This window comes from Vulpes lagopus, chromosome 13, assembly GCF_018345385.1.
Source record: "Vulpes lagopus strain Blue_001 chromosome 13, ASM1834538v1, whole genome shotgun sequence".
Taxonomy (NCBI): Eukaryota; Metazoa; Chordata; class Mammalia; order Carnivora; family Canidae; genus Vulpes; species Vulpes lagopus.
Window position 1 is genome coordinate 16477089 of NC_054836.1, and position 27281 is coordinate 16504369.

Genomic DNA, 27281 nt, shown 5'->3' on the forward strand with positions numbered 1-27281 from the left:
GTAGCTGCTTCGGGCAGTTTTGACACTTTCATCTTAGAGAAATCTACTTTAAGTATCATACTTGCAAGCAGACTTCCCTTCAAGGAAGTTATGTGTCTGTGTATGTGGGTTTTTTTTTTTTAAACATCATAATTGCCTGATGATTCAGATTGCTCATACAAGTTTATCTTGGTCTCTATAGCTAAACTGGCTATTACACGACAAGCCTGTGCTTTAGAAGACAACTCGCTTGTACTGGTGAGAATATTTAAATAATAGTTTATTTTAGCTCATTCTACCCAGTCATTAGCTCATTGCTGCCAGCCATCAGTTTCCCTGCCACACCAGGAAAGCCTATCATTTACATCCGGTCACTACTTCAGGACTCATGAAGTATAAAGAAATACCCTAGAATCTGAGGGTGCCTCAAGGGGGAAGGAGGTGCTAGGACTACATGTGGCTGGGTGAGGACTTATTTGACCCTTTTTCTTTCTTCTAAAAACAAGTCCTTTTTTTTCCTTCAACAGATAACATGTGCACACAGTAATATATATTTCGGAGAATGAAAAGGGAGTAGAGTAAAAATTAAGTTTTCTTCTCACTCCTGATTTCTTACTTCTTTCCCCATAGGCAGTTACCTTTACTTGTTTCTTATGTTTCTTTTCAGAGATAGAATATGTATATATATAAGCACTTTTTTTTAATACAAATAGTACATAGCATACCCATTGTTCTTTATTTTGCCTTTTCTCTTAACAATTTATTATAGTTGGCTCCATATTAGGTAGGACACATAGATTTACTGACCTTATTGGCTGCAGTTTATCAGCTGTGTCATAATTTATTTAGCTACTTTTCTTCTGGAATTTGAGGTGATGTGTAGTCTTTTGCTAGAAACAGTGTCTCAGTGAATATCCATGTACACAAGTCTTTGTGTGTATAAATACAGGATAAACACCTAGAATAAAAGGTGCCCTTGATCACTCTGAAATTTGTGAAACACACCCAGTTACTTCCAAGTTTAGTTCAACCAGTCAATTCAGTGAACACAATACACATTCTAGGCCCTGTCCTGGGCCTGGGGACATTTCATGAACCAGACACTGCCTCTGCCTTAAATACGTTAGTGTCATTCTCCAGTGACTATGGTGCTCAAACGTAAAGTACCAGGTGACAAATCATGGCAGGGAGGAATGCCTTCTGACCTCAGGATTTAGGGAAGAATGTGGAGGTGGGTTGGAATTCGAGGTGGGAAGTGGCAATGGAAGGACATATGGGAGGGCACAGAGAGCACATGCTGGGCTCTCTGCCTCACCAGCTTCCTCACCATACCTGTGATAACCAGGCCTGCTCCCGCCTCACTTTTGGTGCCCTCTGCCTAGAAGAATACTCCTCCTAGATTTCTTTTTTTTTTTAATTTTTTTTTATTTTTTATTTATGATAGTCATACAGAGAGAGAGAGAGAGAGGCAGAGACACAGGCAGAGGGAGGAGCAGGCTCCATGCACCGGGAGCCCGACGTGGGATTCGATCCCGGGTCTCCAGGATCGCGCCCTGGGCCAAAGGCAGGCACCAAACCACTGCGCCACCCAGGGATCCCTCCTCCTAGATTTCTTTATGGTTTGGTCCCCTTATACTGATGCCCACGTGGCATCATTGCTTTTCAGCATAGGTCCCAGTTATTTGCCTGCATGCTTATATCAGAAACAGGCACTTCATGTTCCTTTACTCTGCTCTTCCTCTTGATGCCACCATCTAATGATGGTGCCTCTAATGATGGATGGCCTCAAATCATGGCTGGCTCCTCCCTGGTGTTTTGTGCTACCATGACCATTGTGGCCTTCTTTGCCATCTCCCCAAGGGCAAAGCAGACCTTTCTCTACTACAATGCAGCCAAGAAGATTTTATGAAGGTCGAACATTTGAGGAAAGGGCAGGACAGGGCCGTTCAGGATTATTGCTTGCTTCTATTAGGAGTTCCCCACTCAGAAACTAGAGGTCCCTGCTCATTGTGAGGGGAAGAGTTTCCTCTCTGTTTATCTCCTCTTCATCTCTGTCTGCCTAAGACTGGCTGCTGTCTCCCCAAGGTGAGTGTACCCAGTGATCTACCTAGAAATCAGATCCTAGGCTTCCTTGTGAGAATCTGAGGCCCCTGCAGATCTAATTTCAGGACTCGGGGACCACCTTCCACCTCCTAGCCATAGGATTGACCGTTCAGGCCTGTAGCCCCAATAAACAATCATTGCACTTAATATTTATACCAAATCATAACCAGCAGTCCAAAATCAGTATGCATGATGGGATTTAGACTTAAATATTACCATAAGTTGGTCTTTATTGGTTTTGTCTCTTTTAGGGTGAGGAAAAGCTCTCATCACATCCCCTTTCTTTAGTCCTCTGAGTTCTGAAAAGTTCTAATTGAGAACAAGGAGTAGCACTGTTGTGTTATCTCTGTGTTCCTTGAAGCAGCAAACATGTTCCTCAAAGAAATCACAGAGCCTCAGAAATCCATTTAGCTTTGCCAAAACATGCACAGGGTTTACATTAAACCCTTTGCTCTGTTTGAAACCTCAGGATGCAGGTTAATTTCACAGCTTGCCCCAGAACAGTGGATAGGGACTTGCCTTACATTTATATAACAGAAATTGCCATTAAGTTCGTTTTCTGAGATTAATGGAACAGTCAGCCTCAAAGATAAATTCAGGTCTCTTCCTTTAGTAAAACTGAGCAGCTGGAAGCTTTGAAATGAATGTTTTTGTACTTTTGCTCATCAAGATTTTTTGTTTTGTTTAAAAAAAAAATCTCTCAGGTCTGGGCACACCTCTTTCTCTGCTTAAATTAACTCTGAGAGGCAGCGAGGGTGCTATGTAGAATCCAAGAAACTTGGTAGTGTAGTTGGGATCTAAGCTGGTTTCACACATCTGAGTCCTCCATTTCATAGTCTGGGATCCTAGTAAGCTGAAGCAAATTGATTCCCTGTCCAACTGTGCTTTAAGCAGACTTCATCTTGTTTCAGGTAGTGTGTTTTACAGAAGACTTGGTGTTAAGATGCAGAAAGGGTGGAGAGTGGTGGTAAGAAATGGGGCAGTCATAAGAAATGAATCTTGTTCATAGAGAGCTTATAAGCTCTCTATATTATAATATAGATGGAGACATAAACATAGAAATAAAAAGTTGAGTACAATGGTTTTATATATTTCCTGCCAAGTGAGCTGAATGAAGGAAGACTTGTGATATAAAAATTTAGAGGAGAATTTGATTAATTATTGAGGTGTTATTTAAGTAAATTTTAAACAGCTAGTTTGAGAAGTCATGGAATTTGTTAGGAAAGTGTATACATCACTTACATTAAGAACCAGCAGCTTATATGTTAATAGCTTTATATCTCTTCATATTTGTATTTAATATATATGTGAGCAGTATAAAGGAATTAAGGAATATTATGTGTGTTTTGGGCTTACTTCTTAATAACAACAACAACAAAGGATCAGGGGCATTTATATGATTCACTTTTACTCACATTGAGTTTTTAAACATTTTAAAATCCAGGGATAGATCTGTTGAGATCTGACAAGAAAAAAATCCCAAGATACAAAATAGGTAAAAGGAGTGGTCCTCTGGATCAGGTGGGTTGGCTCATTTTCCCTGTTGGTCAAGATGATATACACACGCCACCTGCTATAGGAACACTGTCTCGGGTGGTGGATTGGCAGCTGTTCTCACCATAAATGTCAGTCCAACAATAGACTCACTGTGGGCAGACACCATTCCAGGAGCTGGAGATAGAAAAGCAAATGAACCATGGTCCTACTTTCGGGGAAGCTGCAGTCTGGTGTGGGGTAGACGGGGGCTGATGTGTGAGTGAATGACTTGGGAAGCCCGTGCAAGCTCCGGGCTCAGTCAGAGAAGAGGAAGGCTCATTACCTGGATAAGGGAGGGGAGGGCAGGTCAGGGAAGCCACTGGAAGACTTGGCCAGAGTATAGTTTTAAAGGCCGTGTAGGAGTTCATCAGTTGAGTTAGGCATTCCAAGATGTGAGACTGTGTTGTGCAAAGAAACTCATGTGAGAGCAGATAATTGCCAGTAATTTGCCTAGAACATAAAAAAGGAAGAAATGGAAAGAAACAAGGCTGGAGGAATAGCTGTGGAATTCTTTGGATTTGGGACTTTCAGGATACATTCCAGAGACTCCATTTAGCTCTTTAGCAGAGAAGTGACCGGATCAGATAGTGTTTTGGTTAATGATGGCAGCCAGTGTGTTGTGTTGTTGTATGGGCCAACTGCACTATGAAGCATTTTCTGTGCATTTCTCGTTTACTTCCCGCAAACACCCTGAGTCAGCTGTGATCATTGCATCGGGGTCTGAGAGGAGAACAAAGGGCAGTCAAATGGTGTGATGGAGGAGAATTTGGTGCAGGAATTGTTTGTGAGACCATGGGCAGGGTTGAAGATGTGAAGCCTCTCCTGGCTAGCAATAGACGGGAGCCTTTACCCCAGTCGCCCTGAGGGATTAAGAGAGAAAGTGATTCTGGAATCCACTGAGCAAGAGCTAAAAAATAGTGAAAGGGAATAAAGGGGAAAGGAGAGCTGTAGCTTTTCAAGGGAGGACTTAGCCCCTGCCATTTACCTGTCCAGCTGAGAAGGAATGGGGGTCAGGAGGGGGTGCAAAAAATACTTCAGTTTCTGTTTTCCTTCCCTCTGATCCTCTGATCTCTGGGCAGCGTGCCTCCCAGTGGTCAAGCCTAGAACTTCAGATCAAGGGGCCAAGGACTCTGTGATTACACTCCCATTTAGTCAGCCTCTGGAAAGCTCAGAAGGTGGGGGTGAGGGAGAGAGTCAAGAACGCATTAGAAGAAGTCAGTGGAGAATATCCAGCAGAGTTATTGCATACACTTCACAGAAGAAGCAACTAAAACTCAGCTAGGTTAACCCACTTGCCCCAAATCACACAGCCTGTGAGTGGTAGTCTCACCTGACCACACAGAGGAAGCTCTTATACACACTGTGTGAAATTGTCTCTTCCTCAGACCATAGTCTGACAAACGTGTTGGCTAGGTGACCAGTTAGGAGCTCTTCCAAAGATTCAAGGCTCAGGAGGGTAATTTGAGGAACTAAAGCATCCGTCAGTGGCAGTGAGGACAGGAAGAAGGGGATGAATTTGATGCGATGGAGGCAGGATGGACAGAACTGCGAACCTCAACTTCCTTCTCATAAGAAATGATAATATCATAGGAGGTACAGGCTGTCTTAGATCCTTTCCAGCACAAAAGCACTGTGACTCATCTCTGCAGTGATTGTGATACATATTTATTTCATGGAATTAATGTATTTTTGAAAATGTTCCCCAAATGCTCCATAAGCTTTCTTTTGGAGATGTGAAGTTTATTTATTTACTATATTAATGACACCCAACTCCAGTTACACGACAACTAAGATTATCACTGGGTATCACAAAACATGTTTTAAAATCATCAAAGTAAAGTAAACATCTTCAGTACTTTTTAGTAGACATTTTCTTCTAATTATGTCTTTAATCCTGTATTGGGTACAGTGTGGAGACCCCAAAATATAACTTGACCTCTGCTCAAATAGTGTGATAAGGAAAAAGAAAAACTGGGTATTAAAAAAAAGAAAAGAAAAATTGGGTAGCAACCGTAAAATCAAAAAACATATTCAGTATGACCCAAACTTTTTTTTTTTTTTTTGCCTTGAATTGACTCAATAATTACCTCATTAATTTGAACTGATTCATTTGGGCATTTATTGTTGTAATCACATAAAAGCCTCTCATTTAAAAAATTCACATCAAGGGGCATGTGGGTGGCTCAGTTGGTTAAGCATCCCACCTCTTGATTTTGGCTCAGGTCATGATCTTGGGACATGGGACTAAAAGCCTTGTGTCCAGCTCTCCCTAAGCTTGTCCCTCTCCCTCTGCCCACCTCCTCCCCCCACCATAAATGAATGAATGAATGAATAAAATCTTTCTCTCTCTCTTTTTTTTTTAAGATTTTATTTATTTATTCATGAGAGACACACAGAGAGGCAGAGGAGACATAGGCAGAGGGAGAAGCAGGCTCCATGCAGGAGCCAGATGTGGGATTTGATCCTGGGAGTCCAGGATCATGCCCTGGGCTGAAGGCAGGCACTCAACTGCTGAGCCACCCAGGCATCTCATAAATAAGATCTTTTGAAAAAGTTCATATCAGTAAAGGCACCTCAGAAGAGCTTTTTCTTGAGTCATTACATGTCCTACAGATAAGCTTTAATTTGAGATTTCTGGGAAAAAAAAGGAGCAAGGCCCCCCCTCCTCATACCTACTTTCCTTTTTTTTTTTTTAATGTTTAGCTGTTCCTCTGTAAGTTATCACAGTCTCTGGCTAACTGCTCCATTTCTGGGGCTACTGCTTTCTGCCACTTTCCACTTTAAAACAAAGTGGCAGATGAGAGCTATTCTCATTCCAGCAATTAGACCTTAAGTGAAGGTTTCTGAGCATTTCTCCAAAGTACTTCCTTACCAAATTTTTCTTTTCCTTGAGGACCCATTGTGTGATTGTTCTGTGAGGCTCTCTACACAACATCAATCATTTTCTCTCATTTACTCATATTTTTGGAATGCCCTCCAGTTTGTATTTTCTCCTCACCTCTCTTCCCTGTCCTCACCCCATTGCTCTCTTTCTCCCACCAGGCTGACTTGCCATCACTCCAGACTTGGGAGTCACTCAGTCTATGCCACTCCATCTAGATGGAGCCCAGGAACACATTTGTTCCCAGATTCCCAGTCTTCCTGGGGATGTGATGGCACTGCCTGCATTCATCCTGGCATGGCCACTTATACTGTGTGACCTGGGGTAAATTAATTTCCTTTCTGTTAAATTAGGATACTAATAATCATACTACCTTCTAGGTTGTCATAATGACTAAATGATACTGTATGTCTAAAAATCTAACAGATTACAACTGCCCATTAAATTCTCATCAGATTTGCACTAGCATATTCACTGTTTTTTCATATTTTAGTATTACTTACAGTAAGACCAGGTAAAAATACTGCATTACCCTCACCCCTGACTTTTAAAAACATTTTAAGTGGTTTAGGAAGGAAATGGGAATGATTGTTTCATAAGCCTTCCAGAGGAACACTCTAATTTCTTATTTTCCTTAAAAGCTCAAAAGTTAAAAAAAAGAAAGAAAGAAAGAAAGAAAGAAAGAAAGAAAGAAAGAAAGAAAAAGCTCAAAAGTTAATGAGATCATATGTTGTCATTTCAAATGTTATGTATATATGATATCATCTTCATACATTGGCCTCTTTCCTATTAAATGCAAAGGATACCTCTGGCATAAAATCATAATTATTTTTATGTAATTTGACCTAAATTATGGTTGTGATTATTCAACAATCTATCTTTAACACATACTGATGCATACTCTTAGAATATTTTGGGTGTAATATGTTTTACCTGTAATTGTTAAAAATTGGGGAAAAGGGGCATCTGGGTGACTCAGGTCATGATCTAGAGTTGAAATTGAGCCCACATTGGGGTCTGCTTGGGACTCTCTCTCCCTTTACCTCTCTGCCTCTCTCCCATCATGTGCGTGTGCATGCACGCACGCATGCTCTCTTTAGCAAATAGATAATCTTTAAAAAATAAAATAAAAATTGGGGGGAAAATCAGCATAAATGTGGAAATTCAACAAAATTGCCAACTTAGATTATGAAATTCGTTTTCTATATTGTGTTGTCATCTAGCATTGGAATAATAACTATAGATCCTGTTAAATGAGAAGCAGAAACTAGAAAATGAAAAGTAAGCCAGTGAACTGTGTAAGTGATGTTGCACTCTACTGAAAATGATTTTTCATTCTCTGTGAATGCAGATCATTGAGGTGGAATTATTTACTTAAAGGCCTTTTTAAGAACTTTAGCTTATATTTTCTTCACACATTAAATGAACAAGGTGCTTAGTGATATTTTCTTAGGATCACTGAGATTTAGTACTTGGATGGACCCAAAATTTCTTTAGTCTGACCCATGAGTCAGCAAACTTTTTCTTAAAGGGCAGATACTAAATGTAAACTTTTGGCCCCAGTCTCTGCCAACTATTCAGCCCTGCTGTTGAGCACAAAAACAGCAGTGGACAATGTGTGAATGAATGGGTATTACTGTATTCCAGCAAAATTTATTTACAAAGATGTGTGCTTGAGGAATCCGATATCAGCACCTTTATTTTCACATAACATAGTGAGCGAATTTCCGTGACTTTATCAAGGAGACACAACTAACTAGTTAGTGTCAGAACCACTCTCAGGCATTTAGTTTTTTCACATCACAGGTCTTCCAATATTCAGGCTAATGCTCTGACAACAAACAGCATATTGTTCATATGGTGGTCAACCAGAGGATTCTGACTGATTGGTCTTACCATCATCACATCTGTTAGTTTCATTTAAAGCAGTATTTCCAGAGAAGTATATTGTTTTTAACTTCTATACAAAATGGAAAATAAAATTTTCCTATATTTGAAATTTAAGTATTTGAGCATTTTCTTTTTTTAAAAAAGATATATCTATTTATCTATTTGAGGGAGATGGAGAACATGAGCAGGGGTTAGGAACAGAGGGAGAGGGGGAAGCAGACTCCCTGCTGAGCAGGGAGCCCAATGTGGGGCTCCATCCCAGGGCCCTGAGTTCATGACCTGAGCCAAAGGCAGATGCTTAACTGACTGAACTACTCAGGCACCCCTGAATATTTTCTTTCCTTTTATTTTTTATTTTTTTATAGTATATATGGGGCAGGTACATCCCCAAATTATTTTTTATGTATTTTTTATTGGAGTTTGATTTGCCAACATATAGTATAATGCCCAGTGCTCATCCCGTCAAGTGCCCCCCTCAGTGCCCATCACCCAGTCACCCCAACCCCCTGCCCACCTCCCCTTCTACTATCCCTTGTTCGTTTTCTAGAGTTAGGAGTCTCTCATGTTTTGTTACCCTCTGATTTTTCCCACTCATTTTCTCTCCTTTCCCCTATAATCCCTTTCACTATTTTTTATATTCCCTGTATGAGTGAAACCATATAATGATTGTCCTTCTTTGATTGACTTACTTCACTCAGCATAATACCTTCCAGTTCCATCCACGTCGAAGCAAATGGTGGGTATTTATCATTTCTAATGGCTGAGGAATATTCCATTGTATACATAGACCTCCTCCTCCTCCTCCTCCTCCTCCTCTTCTTCTTCTTCTTCTTCTTCTTCCTTCTTCCTTTTTCCTTCTTCCTTCTTCTTTCTTCTTCCACATCTTCTTTATCCATTCATCTTTCGATGGACACTGAGGCTCCTTCCACGGTTTGGCTACTGTAGACATTGCTGCTGTGAACATTGGGGTGCAGGTGTCTCAGTGTTTCACTGCATCTGTATCTTTGGGGTAAATCCCCAGCAGTGCAATTGCTGGGTTGTAGGGCAGGTCTATTTTTAACTCTTTGAGGAACCTCCACACAGTTTTCCAGAGTGGCTGTACCAGTTCACATTCCCACCAACAGGGTAAGAGGTTTCCCCTTTCTCCACATCCTCTCCAACATTTGTTGTGGAAATTAACATGTCTTGTTAATTTGCTCCATTCTCCCTGGTGTGAGGTGGTATTTCATTGTGGTTTTGATTTGTATTTCCCTGATGGCCAGTGATGCGGAGCATTTTCTCATGTGCTTGTTGGCCATGTGTATGTCTTCTTTGGTGAAATTTCTGTTCATGTCTTTTGCCCATTTCATGATTGGATTGTTTGTTTCTTTGCTGTTGGGTTTAATAAGTTCTTTTTTTTTTTTTAAGATTTTATTTATTCATTCATGAAAGATAGAGAGGCAGAGACACAGGCAGAGGAAGAAGCAGGCTCCATGCAGGGAGTCTGACGTGGGACTGGATCCCGGATCTCCAGGATTACACCCTGGACTAAAGGCAGTGCTAAACTGCTGAGCCACACTAAACTGCTGAGCCACCTGGGCTGCCCTAATAAGTTCTTTATAGATCTTGGATACTAGCCCTTTATCTGATATGTCATTTGCAAATCTCTTCTCCCATTCTGTAGGTTGTCTTTTAGTTTTGTTGACTGTTTCTTTTGTTGTGCAGAAATTCTTATCTTGATTAAGTCCCAATAGTTCATTTTTGCTTTTGTTTCCCTTGGCTTCATAGATGTATCTTGCCAGAAGTTGCTGTGGCCAAGTTCAAAAGGGTGTTATTTTCTTTCTTTTTAGAATGTCTGTATTAAAATGTTATGATCGTTTCTGTTATTTAAGATGAAAGAAAAAAAGTCTGTGTCCTTTAGAATAGATAATAGGCATAATTTAGTAACTTTAAAAATTCAAAGATAATTAAATAAAATCAGAGTAGAATAAAATATTGCCTTAACATGTTTAGATGTCTTCTGCACTTAATTTCATCTTATTAGAATTTATTTTCAAAGAGTACTACTATTCAGTTGAAAGACTCTGACAATTGCCAATCAAAACATTCTTAAAGGATTTTGGAATCCTGCAATGACTAGCTTCTGTTCAAATAGAAATCTGGACAGAAAGGAAAACAAAGATGTTTCATCAAAGGAAAGAAAAGGATTTTATAATTGTAATCCCAAAACTTTTTTTCCACTTTAACCAATACCATGTGATATTAAGCGTATAAAGTACTCTCAAATACTCACATTTCCTGCTCCTATGATGGCAAAATGGGCAAGGGGATTGGAAGATGTCCAGCTTTCATAGTGTTTATAGAGAAAGATTGGACATTGAAGTCTTTTATTATTTTTCATGGTAAAGAGCATCCCACCTAAATTTTAATATCCAATTAAATTAATTTCAACATGTAGGTAATTTGTTTTCTAGAATGTATTTTGAAATTCATAACTTTTTGCCATCAACAGACTTGAGGTTAGTGTAACAATCCAACAAGAGATGAGGGAGACCTAGGAAGGAAGAAGTAAAGAGGGAAATTATAAAGTAAAATCTGTCCAATTTTGTAATTTTGTAAATGGAAGGAGTCTACAATGAAAAAAGCCCGTTGGCTTTGGTGAATAGATGGATGGTGATGTTTAGTGGTAAGGTCTAGAACACTGAAGGAGATAACATTGGTTGGGGAATTGGGGGTGAGGAAAAATGTTTGTGACACCCATGTAAGATCTAAGTGGACTTTTTAAAAAGAGGAATCGAAAGTTTTAGGGGAAGATTGATGCTAGAGATATTTATTTGGGATCATTAACATATATATATATATATATAGACAGTAACTGAAGCCATGGGAGTGAATGTCACCCAGGAAAACTTGTCAAGTGCAGAGGGAAGAGGTTATAGCCAGAACTCTGGAGAACACCAGAAGAAAATTATTTTTATTTTGTTTTGTGTGATGGTTGTTTATTGATACACGCTAGGAGCAGTGGTATTTTCAAACTGCTTTAGCACAACATAAGATATTAATATAAATCCTCTAGGAGGAACAGGACTTCATTAAAAATTCTTATGAAAAAAGAAATTTCAGACCAGTTCCCAGGACTGTGGAATGGAAGGAAATATATATATATATAAAAGTTTTCCTCTGCCCTTACTCTATGGACTGGTACATGGAATAGCAGTCTTTCCCTTTCCAGCCTGCCAGATGGTAAAATATTACCCAACTATTTCATGTCTGTTTGGAATCAAGTTGTGAAGGAAAGAGCTGCTCTCCTAGAAATATTGATTTTGTGATTATGAGCTTGACTCTCATTTTCTGATTGTTTAGTTTGAGGAATGAGGTATGTTGAGAGAGAAGTGTGGGAGTTGCTCTAATTTAAAACAAAACTACTGACAAGCACAAGATAGTGGCACCTCCTCTGGGAAATGATGGAAACTATTCCTTTATAACATATTTCCATTGATTTTTGCAAGTTCATCTAGCTTTTGCAGTTATTCCACTTAATTAGAAAGACACAAGTCATTGTTGCCAGTTATTTCTCAATTCCGTGGTCAAAGAATTGAGCAGAGACATGGGAATTACCATCCTTGAATGCCTAGTCTAGGTTTAGCAATTTTCTTCCTAGAATTAGGGGTTACTCAGTCCCTAGCCAGTTTTACCATGTGTACAAGAGATGTGTTGAAATTTGAAAGAACAATTAGATATGCAGGGAATATAAAATCTAAACTATGTCTATGTACAGCTAAAATAACTTCTACTGTTTTTGGAACCTGAAACAGTTTACTAGTGGAATAAATACATGTACTCCTGGTCTCAAGGCATAATTCCTGTACTAACAGTGCAGATGGCTGTAGGGACTTGTGGTTGGAGTCATGTTGAGTGCTCTAGGACATCTTTATACCTCTGCCAAGAGAAGAATTGGATAGCTCCAGATCTGAAACCCATGGACAAATCTGAGCCAGAGATAAAATCTTGTGAGAAATTACCTATGGATGACATCAAAACATGGCATTAGCCAAAGTTAGGTACACACATTTGAGATAAGAAACCACTGGTTTGACTATGTAGCCGTAGACAAAACAGCAGTTAAGAGGCAGATGGGGGATGATCCCAGGAGACCGAGTGACTCCTGTTAACTCTTCTATGTCTGAGAAGTCAAAGGAATAAATTTAAAAGAAAAGGAGTAGCCAAGAGTGTCCATTGCAGCTTTGAAAGCTATTTGGTAAGGCCTGAAGAGTGTCCATTGGTGATGCTGAACAACTGGTCTGTTTAGGGCAAATATTGGAAGCACTGTCACATGATTTATTCTGTGTTCCTGCCAGAGGGTAGAACCAGGCTCAGGGTGGCAGCAGATGTTGGATAGATATCTCATAGAGATATGTAAAGGAATTCTTTCATTGGGTAAGAATGAATAATTGGCAAGAGGGCTTGAACAAAAAGATGTTTTACTCTCCTCTAGGGTTTTTCATTAATTAGAAATAGTAACATGTTAACGTGGGATACTCTGAATTGTTATGTAAGCCATTTTAGATGCCCGTAGGAACATGCACCCTTTCATATGCACACACTCAGCTAGAGTGGTAGTGTTCAAATAACCTGTATTCATCAATTTAGTATTTCACTTTGCTTTTTGACTTTCAGTTCAAACTAAACATTAATATAAGAAGTTTTGATAATAACCCATGAACTTCATCCTTTTTAAAAGGTAGTGTAGCTCTCTTCCTGTAGTGTAACCATAGCAACTGACAAGGAACAGAGAAAGAAAGCTTTCACACATGCTGTGCTAATTAATCCTGTCCTACAGTTTTCCTTCAGCTGGAGGAGGCAGTTTAATAAATTCTGCATGAGTAAGCATGTTTTGATGCATGACTGTAAATACATGGCAATATCTTTACCAAAAGTATTTATTAAAAATGTAGTTATCTATTCCTACTTCGAGGTGTACTCTTTTTTCAATTCATTGTTTTAATAATTGGCTTCCTCCCTGAAAAATTTTGGGATCTATTTATCTTTTTAACTGAACAGACATATTTTTAAGATGAGAGCCTTTTGTTTATCAGTATACAGGAACACATTCCACAAGAAAATATCCTAATTGACGTATTAAAGTGAAATGATAGAAGAGTTTTTCTCAAGCAATGCAGAAGAGTGTATCTTAAAAATACAGTAACATTCTTCAATATGACACATTAACATGCAAACCATTTTAAGAAACTGCCTGAGCACCTTGAAAAGTTATGCATCACCAACTCATTTTCAGTCTTTATTTGGGATGTTATATGACTCATGTGAGTGGTGTTTGAACAGTCCTTGACCTAAACCTGAGGGAAGGAGGAGAATAATGGAAACAAAGACCTTTCTCTTTTTATATTTTTCAGGCATATATAGCCAGTTTTGCAAACTTATGTTCAGAGTGGACATAATTGACCTAAAATCACATAATTATTTAGAGCTATACTTTTTCTATGTTATTTTGAGGTCTTGTTCTCTCTTTAAAACTGGAAATGCCATAGTTTTCTATAACTAGTCTGTCTAAGCTGTCAAAGAAAATCTCAGACTTTTTTTATGCTCCTATGCCTCTAGCCTTGCTTTTTGTCAACGGGGCCTCAGGAAAACCAAGGGAATCCAGCCTGACTGTTTTTTGGCATCCCATTTCACTTGACAAGAGCATATGGGACAAGTCAGAATCTATTTCAAGGACTTGTACTTAGCTCTTTGGTCTCCCTAAAGAAACATGCTCATTTAAGGAACTAAATCTTTTGATGGGATTATTAAGTTCTGGAAACACTTTATCATACTGATTGTCCTGTCTGTTGTTCAGTTTTACCTGTATTGAGGTAGGATAAAACTTTGCAGAGAAAAATAGAGGTTATCATGGAAATCTATTATTAAAAATAGTCATTCCCTTCATGTGTAGACAAGTTGGGGACCATATATATGTGTGTATGTTTGTGTATAGTCTGTAGTAGATTTTAGTATGGAATACTTATCAACATTAACCAATTTATAATACACCATTGTGCTATTATAAAAAATTGCATTGGAAAAAAATTGAGTTACTGTAACCATAGTTGAATTAATTAGAAATTATTTGTCTCATCAGCTGTTCTATTAATTTTCACATTTTCATATGATACAGTGAAGGGCATATCAAGTATTTAATAAACAGGAGAAAAATCATGTTCCTAAGTACTACATAGGAATGTAAATAATAAGAACATTAAAATGAATATGATATAGTACATTTAGTATAAAAATATTACATACATTTTGAGCCATACAATAATTAATAATACTTTTTCACTTGTCATTAATGAACATACTCCGAAAGCAATCACATTATTTTCTTCTTCTTTTAAAAAAGAACATCTAGGGGCAGCCCTGGTGGCCCAGAGGCGAAGCGCCGCCTTCAGCCCAGGGCGTGATCCTGAAGACCTGGGATTGAGTCCCATGTCGGGCTCCCTGCACAGAGCCTGCTTCTCCCTCTGCCTGTGTCTCTGCCTCTCTCTGTCTCCTGTCTCTCTCTGGGGGTCTCATGAATAAATAAATAAAATCTTAAAAAAAAGAACATCTATGGATTTTGTGATATTAAAAGGAATTATGTATTCACTGTAGAAAACTTGGAAAAAAGCTGAGAAAAATGCATTAAGTAAAAAATAAAATGAAATAAAAAACTGAAGCATTGCCTGAGTGGCTCGGTGGGTAGGTGTCTGAGACTTGATTCTGGCTAAGGTCATGATCTCAGGATTGAGCCTGTTTCAGGCTCCTGCTGGGCATGGAGGCTGCTTAAGATTCTCTCTCCCTCTCTCTCTCTGCCCCTCCCCCATCACCCTCTCTGAAAACAAAAACAGAAATAAAAAACTGGATAATCCCACTTTCCACAGCCAGCCACTAAAGATATTCAAATATGTTTTGCCATTCTTTTTTTATGCTGAAGTATTTATGGTTAAGAGGTTAAGCTGCACATAATCCATCACTCAACATATTGTGATCATTTCCTCGATTTTTAAAATTCTTACAAAACATTATATGATATCTCATCATCTCTACGTTTCAGATTTAATTGTTCCTTTATAATTGTTATTTAGGTGGTTTTCAAATGAATAAACATTTCCTAGTGTATGTTTGACAGAACACTGAAAGAAAAAGAAGTTTTGGAACAACCCTTTGAGGAAAGCGTCATATTCTCTTAGATTCACAACACACATAAAAAATTAAGGGAACTGGGAAGTCTTACAGTGTGAAGACCTGTTTTAATTTTTTAAACCATCTTTTCCCAAGATGATTTGACCTTGAAATCTTTTCTTATAGCACTTAGAACCCTCAGAACTAGGGTTCCATGAAACATTATTTGGAAAGTCCAGGAGATTTCTAAGCTTCTGTGTAATGTCTAATAGTTTATGAATCATTTGTTGACTCTCCTAGGGTTTTATCAGATTTATGATCCTTGATTAGGAAATCTGAGTGGTTACTGGCTATTAGCATTATTTGAAACAGGTAGACTACAGTATACTTTCCCCAGCCTTTCTAGCAATCCTGACATTGTATTTATGATCCTGTATTACAATGTTATCTTTGACCCTTTCAAACTGTGAGCAATCAAATTTAAATTCCCTTGTTCTATTAATGCCTATTAAACTTCTTTATGTTTCCTGTGGTCCACAGGTCTTGCAAGAGCAAAATCCGTCCCTAGCCACACATACTCCAATGAAGTGGTTACCTTGTGGTATAGACCTCCAGATGTCCTCCTGGGCTCAACAGAATATTCCACCTGCCTTGACATGTGGTGAGAAATGAAAGATTTACTCTAGCTAATCTATCTGTAATGCTTGGTCTGGGTCATGCCTAGACAAATATTCTAACAGTTTGAATGAAGATTAATGGTGCAGGAGTGTTTGCTGATGTGTGGCAGTATTGCTGGGTTTTTAAAAAAACATGATTGGGAATATTCCCTAATCAGAGGCTTCCTTGCAGATGGTGTCTGGTAATGGTTCTTGATGGACAGAGGCAGAGCTATTTTTCTGTCAGTACAGTGATTTTTCTCCCTGAGGGTCTTAATTTGTGGTTCTATTTTATAACGAGGAGGTATGGATCTCCCAATAGCAGTAGGAGTGGGAAATAGTAGGAAACATGCTTCAGTTCAATAAGAAAGCTCAGATTAAGTGGTCTGAAAATTTTGGTGTGACTTTTAATCACTAAATTTGGTGTAGTACACTCTTGAGAGCTCAGTACAAATTATCCAAAATGAAATAAGACAATTACTTTTTAAAAATATCACAATAAGTTGAATTTGAGGAGAGTCTCAGTTTCACATGACAGTTTAGCAAAACTTAAAAGCCTGTTTAGGAGGCCCAAAGACTGACAGGATTTAATGCATGATTACTATTGAAGTATAATGAGTTCACAATACAATGTGATCTAAATCAAATAAGGGAATAATCTTGTTTTTAGTACTCAGGGAAGGCTTCCTAGAAACTTGAAAATGTCCTCTATTAACAGAAAAATCCCTTTTCTAGACTCCCAGTTGTGTTCAGAGTAAAACAATTCACATTGCACTTGTTCTATTTTATCCTAGGAATCATCTCCCATGAATGATTATGCCCCCATAATACAAAATTTAGTTACAAGTTCTTGCAATGTTTATGACCTCAATAAAACTTCAGCATGTGTTATTTATCTTCCTGCCATGTACTTACTTCACTGTTCTTCCCTCAGTAATCTTGGCTTTTAGTAAATTAGGCTGTAATGAGGCCTGGCTTCTTTCCTGATGTTTTTGATCCAAACATTTTATAGTGAGAAAACAATCAAGTTCCTTGTGATGTAGGGCGCAGTGTAGATTTTCTCAATTTAGGTTCCAGCAACACCCCCCCAAACCCCTGAATAATAGGATTTCAGGATCTGTGAAGCCACTGAAAATATATGCAACATTTTATGTACACATGGATATATTTATTTTTATGGGATGTAGATCTGTAGCTTTCAGTAGAGCTATAAAAGAATCTAGGTCATCAAAAGCCTAAAATCTATTGTCATAAATTTTGTAATGCCTCATAATAAATCTAATACCATTATAGTGCATTATTTCAAAACACTGAGAATAAAGATGACCATCTATCATTAAGCAGCTGAGCTAATTCATTTTTTCATCAGACTTTTTGGCCTTTTTTTTTTTTTTTTTGCACAGTTGTTTACACAATTAAATTTTTTCTCCCAAGACTAGGCAGGGCTTGGGCAAAAGAGGTATTTTGATTATTAATCATCATGGAGGAAGAAATTGGAAATAAGGGTCAATTACCAGGATATCAGTTTCTCATTCCCTTCCTCCTTCCTGCCTTAAGTTGAGAGTTGGCTAAACAAATAATCGTTAATAATATTCTTGAGTTATGGAGTGTTTTCCTCTCTTTTTTTGAGTATGAAAATTCTAGATTGTCTTTCAGAGAGGGCAGCTAAGGATGCCGCTAATAGGACATAGTTTGGGAATATTTGTGGCTTGGAGCCAGTTTTCTCTTAGTGCTTGGCAGTTCGATTAAGACTCTACACTCATAATCGGAAGAAGCTGTTTTTATTCACTAGTGGCTAATTTTTTCTAATCCTTTACAAGTGCTCTTTAAAGTAAAAAGAACCACATGGATTATGACTTGCTGATATGTCTGTTTCAGATATATGGTATTTGATTTGCAGTCTGTGCCCCCACCCTTGTTTTTCTCTCATGCATGTGTGTGTGTGTGTGTGTGTGTGTGTGTGTGTGTGTATTCATCCTCTTTAAGAAGGCTTGGGTGCTTTCTGCCAATTTGCTTTAAACAGAGACATGATGAAGCAAAAGAAGACTGTTATTTAAGTGGAAGGGAGGAAAACTGATACAAAACAGAAGACCCTAAATGCCCTTTTGTCTGTATGCCAAGATTATTCATTGCCAAAACCAAATAGTAAATGTGTTGTCTTTGAGCAGTTCCCATGCTTATTGGCTTTCCATTTTCAAGCCCTAAAATCTAAGTTATGTCTATGCTATGCCTGTCATTTTGACTCTGATTTCATTCCAAGCCATTTTCTAAAAGACATTTTGTTATAATCCTATAAGTCACATAAAATGTATGTATTTTTACAGTTAGAAGTTCACAGGGCACTGATTTTTGCATAATCAGTGACATCGATGCTGAGTATTCACAGAACTAGAAATGGGACTGTAATTGAGTCATGGCTCAGCTGCACCAAAGAAAAATACAAATATGAATGCATGGACAATAGTGGGGAGGCAGGTGGTAGTGGGTTCAAGCTATTTTTACAGTTCATTTACCATCCTGGGTCAGTAGGTAGTAACTAAAAACTAACGATCCCTCCACAGTGTTACATTTCCCAGTTTTCTGTTTAAATAGCCACAGGCAATAAAAATATTAATGAAGACACATATGCATTAACATTGGCAGCAAGCAATGGAAAATCAGAGCTCACTGTATTATGATTTACTAGTCTCGGCCTCCAGCACTGTGGCAATGTGTAAATATATGTGCAGTTCGAGAACTCCTAAGGAAACCTAGATTTTGATGCCTTTGTCTCCTTCTCAGAAGGAGGATGTAAGCAGAGGAGTGAAATTGGACATTGTCTCGTGTATAACTTCTCTTAATTCTTGGATTTTATAACTCTATGAAAGTCAAGGCATAGGAAATCATCTTTAAGCTTCTAAACCAAAAGGCTTATGAAGGCCTGAGAACCACATTATAAGAAGTGCAAATGTGAAAAGTAGCTTATCTGTGTAGTTCCTCCTGTCAGAGAGTTCTGCTCTAGCCATCGAGGTCGTTGCTCTGAATAAGCTTTAGGTTTCTTTATAGAAGCTCATAAATGTGTTTACAGTGACATTTGTTTTTAAAGTGGAAAGTCACTTGGGATTATCCTAAGGGATTAATTTTTAACATATGGCGACTAATGTAGCTAACAAATAACAGTATCTCATCAACATCACGGTGCTTCTGGGGGCCACAGTGTGTAGTGGCACTACCTTGTGGAATCAGTGACAGTGCTCCTCAACGCAATGTGTGAAAAATCAGAGCACACCAGTCTCTTCCTTTCATCATCTTTTTAAAAGCTAATTAACATATTAACTATGCTTGTCAAAATGTGGGGCAAATCGTTTATAAATAAGCCTGTCAAATATAATGAGATTGCATATTAAATCATCCTTTTCTCTATTACATCTCTGATTTAAGATTAAAATTAATTTATTTAACATTGTAGCAGCTGGGTGGTTAGAAAAAAATTTCCATACCAGTCTTGATATATAGAAAAATGTCTGCTTCTAGATTGATTTTGCATATATCAGAAGAGAAATTGCCTATTTATTGAGTATTATAAGGCCACTTAGCATTGCTTTTTATTAAATAAGACTAATCACCATATATATTGGCAATATACGGAGTTCTGTCTTCATCCTTAATGACTATTCTTGCACCAAGGAAATTTATGTAATGAAATAAGATTCCCTAGGACTCAGGTTTGTTTGCCACTATTTTAAGAGGGAGAATCATAAATGAATTCTACTAGAGCCCCCATCCTGAATGTAAATTTGTTATATATAAAGTCCTGTCTTGGATAACTGAGTGATAGTAATAATAGCAATTGGGTCTTAGGAAATAGTAATCATAATAGTAACAATAATAGATATCTTATTGGACACAAACTGTATTCTAAGTTTCTCTTATGCATTTTTTTGTCTTATTCATTTTAGTTACTATCCTTATTGCACCATGATACAGTGGAAGAAAACAAAACACAGAGACTAAATAAGATAGTAAAGTTCATTTAGTTAATAAATAGAGACCTGCAAACTTAGGGCTAACTCAACCACAAAGCTTTTTCTTTTCACAACATTTTATGTAATCTCTTAAGATGATTTCTAAGAACTTGGTTTTTATTTTACTAGTAAAGTGATTCTATAACACAAATACAGTAAAATTCCTTTTTTTATAATTTAGGTTAGGCTCTGAATCATTTTGTGTACTTTACATTCTTTGAATGAAGGAGGTGGCTTTCACTGTCACTCAGTTGGTTTATGGACTGCCTTTCTCCTTTCATGTCAATGTTCTGTATCATGTAGTTTTATTCAGTGAGGAATTTCTTTGAAATAAACTTATGCTGTAAATCACTGGATTTATAATACATTTTCATGAGGCCATTATCTATGCTGGCCTGTATTTTCCCAACTCTTAACCATTACTCATTTACCACTTCTGCTAAAATGAATGAATCCATTTTAAAAAGAATGCTAGTAGTGCCCCTGGGTGGTGTCGTAAGTTAGGTTTCCAGCTCAGGTTGTGATCCCAGGGTTGTAATCTCAGGGTTCTGAGATCAAGCCACACATCAGGCTCACACTCAGTGGGGAGTGTGCTGAAGACTCTCCCTCTCTCTCTGCCCATTTCCACCTCTCTCTCTCTGTCTCTCTCTCTCTCTCTCTCTCTCAAATAAATAAATAACTTTTAAAAAATAAAAATAAATTTTAAAAAGAATGGTAGTAAGAATGAGAATTTGAGTTCAGAAGCTACATAAAGTCATCTGTCAACAGTATCTACACATTTTCTTATTAATCAGTTCACAAGACTAAAGAGGATTCAAATTAGTCATTGTCAAAAGGAAAAACTCTTTAAGAATCTTGGGAGCTGCTCAATTAATACATGATTCAATGATTCAAGTGACTTGTTGATGTAGCCACTGATGATGCAATAGAACATAACAAAAGAACAGGGCATAGTCAAATGAGCATCTAGGTGGTTGAAAGCTGAGCTCATGGGGAACTATAGCTTCTGAGCCCATTTCTACTGCCCAAGTCCCTTAAAGTTAGGAAGACCATGTAACATATCATCCATACCAGGCTACTTTTGAGAGTTAATAGTTACTCTGCTAGGCAATATGTGTAAAGTAGAGATTTCACTGTGGCCCTCTTTCTCATAAAGCACTAGAGCAATAATTTGTTAAATACTAGTAGTCAGAAGAGCCTTAATGCATTTGAATGCATAATTCAGACCTAAGGATTGCTGGCTACAAACTCAAGAGTCCTAGCAGAAAACTTCTATTACCTTGCTTAATAATGAATTATCTCTGGAAGTACAATTCTTGAATATTAGATTATTATGGCATTATAGAGTGGCTGACAAAATGTTGGATTTAGCAGTGGCTTTGGAGTACAAAGGAACCAGTTCTATTTTTCTATCAAAAGCTTAGCTTGGTTATCATTTTTACATCTCCTGTTTGTTCATCAGTGTTTGTGAGAAAACCAGTGGATGTGTATTTTTAATGGGTATGTTCATTCATTTATTAGTGATAATTTAACTGAATAAAAAATATATAATGAGGCATTATATGTAGTCTTCACTACTAAATGTTTTAAAATACGTTAAAACTTCCCTATTTTTTTTTAAATTGGCAAAGTAAAAGGCTACCCAAAAACTGATTATTGAGTAACCAATTATAATGACTAAGTTTCACAATTTTAAGAAAGCCCTTGGTATATCCAGCTGCCTCATTGGTTTGTGAGAATTGCAAGAGATGGTTGAATGTGAGATTCTTTAGGAAATCTAAAACTCCACAAATGCAGAGAATAGTTTTCTTATCAGCTCTTAATATATTAATCAGTTAACCCAAATATATTACATTTATATTGAAGTATATAGGGTGCTACAGAATATATCAAAGAAATGGAAGGTGTTCAATTTGATTTTAGGGAGATTAACATACTGTCTGTATCTAGAGAGAGAAAAATTTTGGCCTAGGATGAGAATCATCTTGTGTGTGTGCGCATGCGTGTGTGTGTGTGTGTGTGTGTGTGTGTGTGTTTAAGAAATGGAAGGTGTTCAATTTGATTTTAGGGAGATTAACATACTGTCTGTATCTAGAGAGAGAAAAATTTTGGCCTAGGATGAGAATCATCTTGTGTGTGTGCGCATGCGTGTGTGTGTGTGTGTGTGTGTGTGTGTGTTTAAATATGTGAATTAAGTCCTCCAAATTTAGACAACATTGGATGTACACTGGCATCTTTTATGTCTTAATTTATGTATTCATTCATGTAGAAATCAGAAATTAGTTCTCTTTTTTTTTTTTTTAAATTTTTATTTATTTATGATAGTCACACACAGAGAGAGAGAGAGAGAGAGAGAGAGAGGCAGAGACACGGGCAGAGGGAGAAGCAGGCTCCATGCACCGGGAGCCTGATGTGGGATTCGATCCCGGGTCTCCAGGATCGCGCCCTGGGCCAAAGGCAGGCGCCAAACCGCTGCGCCACCCAGGGATCCCAGAAATTAGTTCTCTAATCATGTAAGTGGTAGTGGTTTGCTGTGTTAAAGAGAGGCAAAGGTGTAATAGAAAACACATTAAAAGCCTAAATTTGGTTCTGTCTCTGCCACTCCTTACCTATGTGATTTTGGTTGACCAAATCACTTAAGTATCCCTATCTTTAGTTTCCAAATCAGAAAACTATCTCAAGTATAACCTGAGCTTAACTCATAGCCACCACAACAGTAACAATAACAAAAATAGTAATCTGCCATACCCATACTTAACCCCCTCTTATTTCCCAGAAGCAACTATTTTCTTTTTTCTTTTTTTTTTTTTTTAATTTTATTTATTTATGATAGTCATACAGAGAGAAAGAGAGAGGCAGAGACACAGGCAGAGGGAGAAGCAGGCTCCATGCACCGGGAGCCTGATGTGGGATTCGATCCCGGGTCTCCAGGATCGTGCCCTGGGCCAAAGGCAGGCGCCAAACCGCTGCGCCACCCAGGGATCCCAGAAGCAACTATTTTCAACTCTTTTAATATCTACCTCCATATGTCTTAAGAAATTGCTTATATTGCTATTTATTGATTTATTATTTTAGACATTATCTGCTAAGTAGGTGTTATGGTAGATGAGGATTTAATTTTCTTCCATCACCCTTACCCCGCTCCACCTTCAGTTCATCTTCTAGTAAAGAATCTATATCACATTTTGACACATTAACATGTAAATATTATTCATAGTAAGTCAAGCAGTATTCATGATTATGTATCCTGCTTGCATAACCTTTTGCTTTTCCTGGATTTTATAATTGTCTCTGATTTTTATTAGTTTAGTTGTCTTTGTTCTGATTGTTCATTATTTATAGGTACAAAATCTTTATCAATTGCATATGAAAAAATATTTTCCAAATGTTCAAACACATCAGCAAATCTATCAATCCCATTTAATTTTCTTGACATCTCTCTCCCTCAGCTTTTTCCTTGAAATTTTCCTCTCAGTTCTCTGATTCCTTGCTTTAGCAGAGCTGAATATCAGTCATGTTGTGACTTCCATTTTGCCCCTCTACTATTGTTGTAGGTTCTAATAAGAGGTTATTTGTTTCTCCTCAAATCTGTTCTCTACCCATTTGTGCCCTGCCCTATGTCCTGGACAGCTAACCCCTATGGAATACATCTTCCAAGCTGCCTTGGCTCCTGGTTTCCAGCTGGATTCAGGCAATAGACAGGGAAGAGAAGGAGATTGAATATTCTTCCCTAATTCTTTTCTTTAGCTCGTATTTCTGAAAATGATTGACTATAACTCCTGTGGGCAGATCCTTATTCCATGGCTCTAGTTGTCATTAGATTCCAAATAACACTTTACCTTTTTAATTCTAGGGTCAGTAATGGCTGTTAGCTCTAAGGCAGGTAATGGCTTCCTGCTGTTGCTAGTCTCTTAGTGTTTCAGTATGTCTTATTGGTTCCCTTATACCCCTGTAAGTAATCACCTAATTAAAGTTTGTTCTGAGTTAGAGTCATTTTCCTTCTGGACCTTTACTGGTTCCATATTCCTTATTTCCTGGATTTCATGTCTTCCATCTTTAGTATACTAAAAAGAATGCATCAGAGATGGAATTTTCAAATTCTTAGTTTTCTGAAAATGTCTTTATTCCACTCTCACACATGATTGATAAACTTTGGCTGAGTATATAATTAGGTTTTTTCCTCCCTCAGAATTTTGAATGCATTACTTAATTTCTTTAGAGCTTCTGCTATTGTTACTGAGAAATCTGATTCTATTCTTATTCGCAGTCATTTGTATGCCTGCTCATACTTTTTCTCTGGAAAATATTAGACTCCTCTCTCTAATCCTGATATTCTGAAATTTTGTGATAATGTGCTTTGGTTATTTTTTTTTTAATCGGTGCTGGGTAGATTCTCTTCAATATAAAGACATTCAGTATAAAGATATAGTTCTTATAAAAGTTCTTGAATTTTTTAATGACTTATTTTTAATGATTTTATTTTCTTCACTTTTGGGAAAATTTGTAATAGTTTGATATTGAAGCTCCTAACTTAATCTGCAATTTTAAGAAATATTTTCTTTCTTATTTTACAACTTTTTATCTTTCAAACTTTCTATTTTTTTCTTAAAACAGTTTTAGTTACTATATGTATAAATGCCCACTTCCTTTTTCTGTTTTTTACTGGAAGCTTTCCTTCAATACAGGGTTGGGAGGAATCCCTCGCTGTCCATTTACTTTTATAAATGAGGCACTATAAATCCTATACCTATGGGGCACCAGTTTATTATATATTGTTCAGTCAAAAAGCCAGACTTTTAATTGGGAGATCCACACATGTCAGTGTCTAAAGGCCTAGTCTTTGGTCTTCCTCAGATGCTGATTCCTGGCATCTGACATCCTCAAGGCAGGACAGGAAAGAGGAGCTGTTGGTCATACAGAAACATGTTTCTATTTACTGAAACATATTTTTTTACTTAATTTCCCTTTTTTCAGATCTGTGCCTCACCCTGATATCTTTTATGTTCAGTTTGAGGCCTTTTGGGTTTAATTTCTCCAGAGGATAAATACTTAGTGTCCCGTTGGTGGGTTCGGATGGAAGATGGTCAGAGAAGACCTATGGGTCAGTTGCTTTGTACAAGTTTCCAGGTTTCCACTTGCAGACTTATCTTTACACTTTCTAGAACCTGTAGTCTCCCAGTTCTCTGCCTTTTCTGAATTGTCTAGGTAAGTAATCTGACTGTAAATGGAGGTTGTAACTGCCTGTGGTCAGCCTAGATTTGCCAAACCTTCAGCAGGGAGCCTGCTTCTCCCTCTTCCTCTGCCCCTCCCCACTGCTTGTGCTCTTGTGCACCCTCTCTCAAATGAATAAATTACAAAAATCTTTAAAAAGAATAAAAAATAAATAAAACTTAATCATTGTGACAGGCACTTAGTTTTTCTTTCTTTTTTTTTTTTCATACTCCAAATGCTTTACTGTTCTGTTGAGATTCTTACAAATACTGAAAAACACTCAGCCCAGGCCCAGCAACCATGGTCCAGTGCTGGGAAGCAGGGCAGGAAGGTGGGTTAGCATTAAGGTGTGAAGGGCTGAGGCCAGACAGCTGGCAGCCTGGTCTTCTGCTCTCCATTTCTGTCACCCTCCCGAGGACAAAGGGAGGGCAGCCAGACTTCAGGATCTACTCCCTCTGTTGCCTCCTCTTCTGTTCAGATTTCCCCCTCGGGGGGTGTCTGAGCGGCCCTCCATCTCTGTTAGCCTGCACAGAACCCCTCTAGCCGCCTCTCCCATCTGCTTCCCTCTTCCTGTGGTCTCTGGATGCCCAGCTTCATTCCTTCTGACTCTAAGCAAGGTAGGAGTGGAAGGGAGAGGGCTGGACTGGGGTCTGGCAGGCTGAGCATCGGGCTTGGAGACACCAGCAGTGGGTGGCAAGGTGGTGTTCAGTCCCTCACCCCAGCGTGAGATGCCCAGGGTCTTGGGCTCAAGAGTTGGCTGTATGTACCCTGATATGGGCCCACAGCTGAAGCATGGCATTACCAAGAACAGAATCTGAATAGCTCCCTATTTTCCTATAGACGTGTGAGTTGTTCACCATTTGCTATGGTATTTTATATTTCTCCATATTTCCATAGAGACAGTAAATTCTAAGAATGAGATGTTACATAATTGTATTTTCTATAGAGCTTTTTTGTTCTTATTGATAATTCAGTAGTTCTTCCTTGATTGCTACCTTGTACCACTTTTGCTTCTGAAAACAGGATATATTCAGAGCCTACTGTAAACTCAACCAATTTTAAACTTTATTATATTAACTATATAAATTTTCATCTCTTTGTCATTTAATCGTAACATTTTAATTTAGAAACTGTTTCAGAGTTTTAGCAACCCAGTGAAATCAATTCATATTTTTGTTATATTGCTATTTTGTGGCCATTTTAAGGCCCTTACCACCCCCCACCACACCCCCAATCTGAAAATGCTTAGTAATGTTGCTCACATTAGCTGGTTGGTTGTGGCACAGGGGAAAAACAAAATAAACAAACAAGAAAACCTCTGGAGTCCTAGGGCAGCCTCCTTCCCACAAAGATCTCCCTTGCACAATATGAGCATTCATTCATTTATTCATTCAGCAAAACCATACAGAATGTCCAGTGTTTCAAGAGTGCAAAAGACCTGATCATTAACCATAAGCAGTACTGGGACCGATGTTTCCAATTGTTTAGTCTGCACAGTCACATTCCAGGGCACATCTTTGAGAGTATTCCATGAAACCCACAAACTTCACCAAAAAATGGACAATGTGGATTTCTAATGGAAAGGTTTTTGCCCTCAGGTCTCCCTCATAGTATCTAAGATACCACTGTCACTCACATATCCTCCATCCAGTCATATATCTTGTAGTACCCATGTCAACATTCTTAACCATAGTCCATCAAAGTCTAGCTATGCCATGTGATGACTGGAACTAAATAGAGTAACTTAACACTGTAAATTGCAGTTCAGAATTCTCATAGAATAATAGAGTAATTTTCTTGAAGGTTTCAGCAGCGATTTCTCTTCGTTGTATGCAGATATGGTTTCTCTGAAAAGATTTGAATATGTCATTTGCTTTGATC

General features: G+C 38.0%; 1 protein-coding gene across 4 annotated transcripts in view; it reads left to right on the plus strand.

Moving 5' to 3' along the window:
* The window catches only part of CDK14 (cyclin dependent kinase 14), a 727523-nt gene that overhangs the window by 477915 nt on the left and 222327 nt on the right, over positions 1 to 27281 (plus strand). For all 4 annotated transcript variants that reach the window (XM_041727412.1, XM_041727410.1, XM_041727411.1 and 1 more), the window contains one exon: positions 16070 to 16190. In XM_041727412.1, coding sequence (XP_041583346.1) covers positions 16070 to 16190 — 121 coding nt within the window. The remainder of the gene's footprint in view (positions 1 to 16069; positions 16191 to 27281) is intronic.